At 39.6% G+C, this 9,411-nt stretch overlaps 1 protein-coding gene across 1 annotated transcript; it reads left to right on the plus strand.

Annotated features, from left to right (window-relative positions):
- Nucleotides 1-7,843: 7,843 nt before the first annotated feature.
- LOC145054181 (glutathione S-transferase U25-like) lies at nt 7,844-9,007 on the plus strand. The gene is made up of 2 exons (XM_079002326.1): nt 7,844-8,231; nt 8,534-9,007. Exons 1-2 carry the CDS (start codon nt 7,911-7,913, stop codon nt 8,882-8,884), a joined length of 672 nt encoding a protein of 223 aa, XP_078858452.1. The 5' UTR covers nt 7,844-7,910; the 3' UTR covers nt 8,885-9,007.
- Nucleotides 9,008-9,411: the final 404 nt, after the last annotated feature.

The raw sequence follows: 9,411 nt of genomic DNA on the forward strand, positions 1-9,411 counted from the left end.
CGCCCGGGTTTCAGGGCTAAGCATTTTTGTCAATGTAATAGTCTAGGTCAACTCTTGTAACTCTTTTTGAAGAAATAAAGATGAAATATTTGAGTATTATGTGAATTATGTGTGTTTATGTGTTTATTATTTAATTATAAGTGTATAATTAATAAAGAATAAAAATAAGCGTCAAAATTAAAGTATGATATAAGCCCGATGTCTCTACATAAAGTTGTAGAATATGTCTCAAGGTTTCTGTACATATAAAGAACGCCGAAATCCGAGTTATAACGAAGAAGTTATGGCCCGTCGAAGTTTTACGGCAAAACCGACACGACACCGGGAAGCGTAAATAGTGAATTTACGATAGAGTGACATTTAGCCTTATCAATCTAAACGAAAGTTGTAGAATATGTTAAACTAAGAACGTCGATAAAAAGAACGCCCAAATCTGACTTCGTATGAGGAAGTTATGATTTTTCTAAGATTCGGCTTAGCAGTGCACGGCCCGAAACTCGAATTTTTGTTCGAGCGGTTTTTGGCTTACGCGACCTAAATGAGAGTTGAAGATCTCATTAATAGGAACTCAACGGTAAAAAGATGGACAAAAACGGAGTTCGTATGAAGGAGTTATGAATTCTTCGCGGTCATTTAACAGTCTAAACGCCTCTTACTGTTAAATTTGAGATCGGTCGAGAATTAGCCGACGGAGTCTAAATGAAATTTGTAGATCTTGTTTTTACCTACGCGTGGAAAAAAAAACGTCGAAAACGGAGCTCGTATGCGAAAGTTACGGGGTTTAGAAGTTGGCAGAGTGCTGCTGCAAAAGGGGTGACGTGGCTGAATATGGGCCAAGGCTTTCTCCCCAAGGAAAGCCATCAGATGATGACACGTGGCACTGACTCGGCGAGTCAGTGAACCGACTCGGCGAGTCCGTCAGGATTTCACCCTATAAATAGAAGTGCCGGGTTCTCTCATTTCTCACACCTTTCCCCACTTCTTTCTCTCTCTACACTCCCTCTCTAAGCCTCCTTAAGCCCCCTAAAGCCTAGGTAAACCCCCTAGCACCCGAAGGAAGCCCCGAGGCTCCCGGAGTCCCGAGAAAAGAGCCTTTCGGCTCGGGAACGCTGCTCCAGCGAAGCCCGGTTTTCGAGAAAACTCGCTGTAAGTGAGCTACGCCTAACCTATCTTTAGTTTAGCTTACGTTTTAATATAATAATGTTATTAGGACCTTATAATAAGTACTTGGGCTATTATTATGGGTTATAAAAGTATCGTTTAACGCTTATATAATAATAATAATAGCTAGACTATTAATTAATCGCGGTTATCGTTAGACTAAACCCTAGTGGTGTTGGTACTAGGTTTTATCGAAGGAATATCGTTTTGAGAGTATCGAAGCGCTGTACGAGTGCTGAGTCACCACCTTTCAGGTGAGTGCATAGTTACTTTCAGCTTACACATAGATATGAAGTATTTTATAAATTACGTGCTATGTGTGCATATTATCTGATTACTTGCTATCTATGCTGGATGAACGTTGTTATACATGTTTTCAATGATTTAAACTGTATATGTATTTTATATCTACGAAAATGTTGGGGTAAAACATGGGTAGATGTAATAGGTGATGTGTGATAAAATGATGAGAGGCCTCGATGTTGATGTTGTTGTTTTTGTCATCTAGCGGAGTATGGATGACGACCACGAACTCTTCTAGACAGTCCAGTGGAACACTAGCAGGCTCGCAACCTGTAGGTGTTTGTGAACGACGTGTTCACCGGTGTACTCCATCCCCCACATGGTTGCCTTTAGGACATTTATTGCTGAGGAATCCCCTTAGCAGTAGTGTCCGTCCCGATGATGATCCTTAGGCTAGGTCCCTTATGATAGGTGTTTAGGGACGTAAAGTGAGGATAACGGGAACGGGTAATTGGGTTATTGTTGATTGATGAAATTAATAAACTTATTTATTGTGGGTTGAAAACCTTATGTGCTCACCAGGCTCCCAAGCCTGACCCACTCAGTTTTATGTATTACAGGTAGTGGCGCATGAGCATAGGTGTGATGTTTTGGACGAGGGATTACGGATATAGGCCTGTAGATATGAAATAATGTAGTAAGGCTTATATTGTACTGTTTATGCTTTTGATCTGTACGAACATGACATCCCAAGTCTTTTAATGAAATACATTTCTATGGAAATGCTTTTGATAAATCTTTATCATATATTTGTTTTGGGACAAATTCCGCAACACTTTCATTTAAAATGTAACTCTGATTTTTAAACAAAGCATAAACAAACCGGTCTTTTCTGGCCGTGATTTTGGGGATGTCACAGAGAGTATGTATTGACTACCGCAAACTCAATGCAAGCACACGAAAAGATCATTTTCCATTGCCTTTCATCGACCAAATGTTAGAAAGGTTGGCAAGGAAATCCCATTATTGTTCTCTAGACGGGTATTCCGGTTTTCACCCAATCCCGGTGGCATCGGAAGACCAAGAAAAGACAACTTTTACATGTCCATTTGGCACTTTCGCATACCGTAGAATGCCATTCGGATTATGTAATGCCCCGACCACTTTCCAACGTTGTATGGTTAGTATCTTTTCGGAATACGTTGAAAACATAATTGAGGTTTTTATGGATGATTTCACGGTATATGACAACTCTTTTCAAGAATGTTTGACCAATCTCACAAAAATTTAAAAAGATGCATTGAAACAAACTTGGTTTTGAATTTTGAGAAATGTCATTTCATGGTGAGTCAAGGTCTTATTTTAGGTCACATTGTGTCTAAAAAAGGAATTGAGGTAGATAAGGCAAAGATAGATGTTATTCAAAGCTTACCTTACCCGACTTGTGTTCGGGAAGTTCGTTCTTTTCTAGGCCATGCAGGTTTCTACTGAAGGTTCATCAAGGATTTTTCAAAGATAACAAGACCAATGTGCCAACTCTTGCAAAAGGAGGTTGATTTCGAGTTCAATGAGTCGTGCAAAGAAGCTTTTGACAAGATCAAAGAGTTGCTTACATCCGCTCCCATCATGCAAGCACCAAATTGGGATCTCCCCTTTGAAATCATGTGTGACGCAAGCAACTATGCGATAGACGTCATTTTGGGTCAAAAGAATAGGAGGGCCTACCATGTGATCTATTATGCATCAAGTACACTAGACAATGCTCAAAGAAACTACTCTACCACGGAGAATGAGCTATTGGCCATAGTGTTCGCCTTGGAGAAATTTAGACAATACCTACTTGGTACTAAGGTCATAGTGTATTCGGATCACGCAACACTTAAGTACCTGATCACGAAGAAAGATGCAAAGCCAAGACTTATCCTGTGGATCCTACTGTTACAAGAAGTTGACTTGCAAATCCGGGACAAGAGCGGATGCGGGAACCTCGTTGCCGATCATCTAAGCCGGATCACTTCAAATGAAACTCCTCTCCCGTTGCGGGACGAGTTTCTAGATGAGCATCTCTTTTCCCTTACTCGATCTATTCCTTGGTATGCCGATATGGTTAACTTTTTGGTCATAAAAAGGTATCCTGACACATTCACACATGCTCAAAAAGACAAGCTCAAAAGTGATGCAAAACACTATGTGTGGGATGAGCCTTATTTGTGGAAACATTGTCCCGATCAAATCATTAGGCGATGTGTACCCCAACTAGAGCATCAATCTATTTTGCAATTCTGTCATGAATTTGCTTGTGGGGGACACTTCAGACCTAGCCGAACCTTGAGAAAGGTTCTTGAATGTGGACTATTTTGGCCAACCATGTCACACGACTGTTACTTGTTTTGCAAAAGTTATGAACGGTGTCAAATGACGGGAAACATTTCGCAAAAGAGCCAAATGCCCCAAATTCCAATCCTTGTTTGTGAAAATTTTGATGTATGGGGGATGGATTTCATGGGCCCATTTCCTGTTTCGTTTGGCAACGTTTACATCTTGCTCACGGTTGACTATGTTTCTAAGTGGGTTGAGGTCAAAGCCACAAGATCGGATGATGCCAAAACGGTTATCGAGTTTTTAAAATCTAATGTGTTTGTGAGATTTAGTGTGCCTGGGGCTTTGATTAGTGATAGAGGGACGCACTTTTGCAACAAAATGATGGAGGCTTTATTGAAGAAGTACAACGTGACCCATCGTGTCTCTACCGCCTACTACCCTCAAACGAATGGTCAAGCGGAGGTCTCGAATCGTGAAGTGAAGTCTATTCTAGAGAAAACAGTGAATCCGACAAGGAAGGATTGGAGTTTGAGACTTGACGATGCCTTATGGGCCTATCGGACCGCTTATAAGACCCCGATAGGAATGTCACCGTTCAGATTGGTTTTTGGAAAACATGTCATCTTCCCGTCGAATTAGAGCACCGCGCATTTTGGGCGGTCAAGCAATGCAACTTCAACATTGACGAGGCGGGAAGGCATAGGAAACTTCAACTCCAAGAGCTAGAAGAATTGAGAAATGACTCCTATGAAAACGCAAGGATTTATAAGGAGAAAACGAAGCTCTTCCACGACAAATCCATCACCCGGAAGCATTTTAAACCGGGGCATAGGGTCTTACTATACCATTCACGATTGAAGTTATTTCCAGGAAAGCTAAGGTCAAGATGGATTGGACCTTTTGTTGTGATAAAGACCTTTAACCATGGGGTGGTAGAAATTCAAAGCGAAAAGAAGGGACAAATTTTCAAAGCCAATGGGCACCGCTTGAAGCCATTCTATGAAGGTTTCAGTGCTAATGCTCTTGAATTCATCCATTTGGATGTCCTGATGTGTTGAAACAATCCAGGAAGACGTCTCGCCAAAGACGTTAAAGAAGGGCATTTTTGGAAAGCAATGTGCTTTCACCCTTTTTCAAATTCAAATAAATCAATTTGCAAAGCGTTTTTTTTGGGATTCAAATAAATTTTTTTTGAAAGGTTTCACCATTTGTTCCCCGTTTTACTCCAAATTTTGTCAAAATTTTGAAACTGGGCCTTACGGGGATTGTTTTGGCTTAAAAATCAAGTTTTTTTTGGAAAAATCTCATTTTTGATGTGCAGGCATGCCCCGTGGCCCGCGTGGCTTGTAGGCTTAAGGTTTGCGCGGCCCGCGTAGCTCACTGATCCATTATAGTTCAGCACCAGCGGCTAGCCCGCGGCCCGAGCCTTGCCCGCGTGAAAGATCAGAAGGTTCAGAGGTTTTCTCAGCAACTAGACACGGCCAACCCGCGACCCGCGCCCTGCCCGCGTGAATGTTCGAAGCAACTTGGAAACTTTTGGAGCAAACAGTGACCGCGGCCAGCCCGCGGCCCGAGTGGCTCAACTAAATGTGAAACTAAATGTGATTCAATTGTGAAACTAAATGTAAATTCTGGTCGAGCAGTGGCTCAACTAGAATATGCTAGTGTAGTTGGAAGCATGATGTATGTTACTCACTGCACTCGACCTGACATCGTATTCCATGTAAGCAAACTGAGTGAGTATACTGTTAATCCACGGACATAGCACTAGAAGGCAGTGGGTAGAGTACTAGGATACCTTAAAAGGACAAGTACTTTTGAGTTGACGTATTCGCCATCTAACAGAATACTTGAAGGTTATTCTGATGCTAGCTGGATAGATCACATCAGTGATTCAAAATCAACAAGTGATTAGATTTATACTCTAGCTGGTGGTGCAATTTCTTAGGCGAGCAAGAAACAGACATGGATAGCTCATTCAACGATGGAAGTGAAGCTAATTGCCTTAGCATCGATGGGAAAATAGGCAGAGTGGATTCGAGATCTACTTATGGATATCCGTTTGTGGGATATTCCAATCCCTTCAATACCCATGTACTGTGACAGTGAGGCCACACTGTCTAAAGTATATAATGCGGTATATAATGGGAAGTCGATACATGTAGGTCTGAGACACAATTTTGTGAGACAACTAATTGAAAATGTTACCATCAAGGTTGTCTATGTCAAGATAAGTAGGAACTTGGCAAATCCGTTTACCAAACCTCTGACGAGAGATTTGGTTACATCTACCACAAGAGTCATGGGTCTAAAACCATAATAGAATTGCTTAGTGATGAAAACCCAACTTGGTATCAATGCTCCTAATTCTCAAGTTTAAAGGGTAACAACAAAGTCACTAACGATAGAAGGTACTATCATTAATGATAGATCCATGTGAGGTAGGATAGTACGTCATTGCCGAGAATAAGGTTGAGTTACAACTCCTAACAAAGTTTTGGAGACATCTAAGCAACGAAGATATTGTAAAACTTTGCCTATAGATCTAGAGGTGGCGCCGCCTTAAGTGACGATTAGTGGTTTATCTTCTAAAGGTTCATGAAAAGGGTTTATAGTGCATGTCCATATTAGCGCTCAGGAAGAACGCAAAGACGAATTGTGATGTGTAGGGGTAAATCGGAGAGGTCATTAAGGTTCGTGGTTTAAATCTATAAGGATACCATCGAATTGGTCTCTTCTTGTTTGTTCTTATTAAACTAGGGTTTAATCTTTGTGAGACCTAAGTGACATCATTTGTATGAGTGAAAGGAAACTTTCCAACTTGGTGGGTGATTGTTGGAACTTTATATATATATATATATATATATATATATATATATATATATATATATATATATAGGAATTGCAAGTTGCTTATTTCCTTTGTATCCCACAATGGTGGGAGGAAGAAACCTTTTTGGGTTTATAAGTTTATTCCCTTGACAGGTCATCAAAGGCTTTAGTGGATCAAAGGAATGGGCCAAGCCCACGTGCACGCCTAGCCTAGCCTAGCACTAGCAGACGTTGTAAGTGTGCGAAACGGTGCGATTTAGGTGCAGTTTGCACTCCGGATGAAGCATTGGTCGCTGGGAGCTGAGGAGATTTTATTTTTGACGAGCTCGGGTCAAGACGGTTTGACCGATCCGGTCAAATGGTTGGTCGTCATTGACTTTATGGAGGACAAGTCGGAATATTCTGGAAGGCCCAAAAAACAAGCAAGCTGTCGCCCTAGGGTTTCTAGGGATCGGCCTATGAGGGCCCGTTTCATGCATTCTAGGGTTTCGATACTTATAAATACAGGTCCCTAGGTACCGTATTAGACACTCACGAAAATTTAAGCTCTCCTCCTCTCTCTGCGATTTTTTCTTCCAGTTTCCGAGTATTCACTTTGCGTTTATCATTTTCTAGTGTTGTTGGAAAATTGATAGATCTGCATTAAATCCTGGGGTTTTACTATGTTGCTTACAACCAATATAAGCGAATTAAAAACCTTTAAGGACATGATTCTAATCCGTGCAGTTATTGAAAATTCAAGATCAGCCGTCAACATGTCGGTTTTACATTATTGTATTGCTTTTAATTTCGTCCAATAACAGGACACTCTCCTTCTATCTTTCTTATAATCAGATCTAATCGAGAATGATTAATCTGGTTTCTAGACGAAACTTGGTAATCATATTAATAATAATTTGATCTATTATTCGCAACTAATCGATATATAATTTTCAATATCATTTATCGGTTTCCTTGCAGGTCTATTGGTTCGACTTACAACACTTGGTTTGACGAATTCATACTAAAAATTTGGTCTGAAATGTGTATAGATCATACTTTGGATCTGCAAATCACGAAACACGTATTCCAGATTTTTTGTGTGGATGACCCATATATATACCGTTGGGCTACAGTAAGCCGGTTTTTGGGTTTTAAATGAACCATTCTGGACCAAATTGTTAGTTTTCCGAAAGAGAAAAAAAATTGATTATATTTAATTAAAAAAACAAAAAAAATTGTTTGATTACTCAATTTTTACGACACTGTTGACTAGTTTGTTCTATTTATAATCGGGAATAGTCTTAATGTATCTGCACACTTCCATCCACACAAACATATAGTGAGTAGGGAACATCACCAAGTACCCAACAATGGCGAAAGAAGAAGAGGTGATTCTACTTGATTTCTGGGCGAGCATGTTTGGGATGAGGGCCAGGATAGCACTTGCTGAAAAGGGTGTTTCATATGAATACAGAGAAGAAGATTTGAAGAACAAGAGTCAGCTTCTCTTGGAGATGAACCCGATTCACAAGAAAATTCCAGTTCTCATCCACAACGGCAAACCGATCTGCGAGTCTCGCATCATCGTTGAATATATCGATGAAGTCTGGAACGATAAAGCTCCATTGTTTCCTTCTGATACTTATGCCAAAGCGTGCGCGAGGTTTTGGACTGACTTTATTGATAAAAAGGTAACCTTTGACTTTTCTTGATTTTCGTATGATTTATTTTTACGATCCTATTTACGGGGGTTTGATAATGGTTTATGGTTCAGATTTGGATTCTTGTTGATTTACCCTCCAAATTAATTGGAAATATTTTGATTTTGGTTGTCTCAAATCAGTTGAAACTGTGTTTCGAATAGTTTCAAGCCAGATCTACCTATTTCATCGTAGTTGCACAAAAGTTTTAGGATTATGTGGCGATTTGTAGTGATTCTTAAATCTTTTATTTATTACTTCCAGAAGTCAAACCCTGGTTTATGAAAATGCAGGTATACCTAAATGGGAGAAATTTGCTGTTCAAAGCAGAAGGGGAAGAACATGAGGCATCCAAGAAAGAGTTCATCGATTCCCTTAAACTGATTGAAGGAGAGCTTGGAGAGAAGCCTTACTTCGGAGGTGAGAGTTTTGGGTACCTTGATGTGTCTTTGATCCCATTTTATACATGGTTTCATTCCTATGAAATCTATGGGAAATTGAACATAGAACAAGAGTGCCCAAAATTGATTGGTTGGGTTAAAAGATGCATTCAGAAGGAGAGCGTGTCTAATGTTCTTCCTGAGTCGGTAAAGGTCCTTGGCTTTGTTCAACAGGCGAGGAAGAGATTGGGACTTGACGAGTAGAAGAACTTTGAGCTAATAAATTACCAATATGTTGTTGAACTAATTTGGCTTTCATGACAGAAAACACTTGGATGTGTTTGTCTGTATAAAACTCTAAATAAAAAAAAGTTGTATTTTCAGATATATTCCTTGCTATCTTTACCTTTTGCTATGTGTGTCTTCTACATATTTGTACTATACAGAAGCTGATGTTGGGGAATATAAAGTTCTATGTAGTCGAAAGGTTGGAACCATCAGAAATCTACTGAATATAAACTTATATGTCAAGATATAAGCAATAACAGATAAATAAATATATAGGGAGAAGGGATATGGTGTTCAATTTAACATCCTTTCTATATGAAATGTTTTATGAAATCTTTGTACTGATCTGTGGGTTTTTAGCATCCGCCATATTCAGTGGTGGTGTTTGATCAAAAAGAAGATGATTAAAGTATTATATGATTGCTATGTTTTTAATGTTATTTTAATCCACTTAAACATATTTTCTTTAATTAACACTTTTCGGTGGAAATGTTTAATTGCAT

This window comes from Lactuca serriola, chromosome 5 (genome assembly GCF_051521515.1).
Source record: "Lactuca serriola cultivar US96UC23 chromosome 5, Lser_US96UC23_V15, whole genome shotgun sequence".
Taxonomy (NCBI): domain Eukaryota; kingdom Viridiplantae; phylum Streptophyta; class Magnoliopsida; order Asterales; family Asteraceae; genus Lactuca; species Lactuca serriola.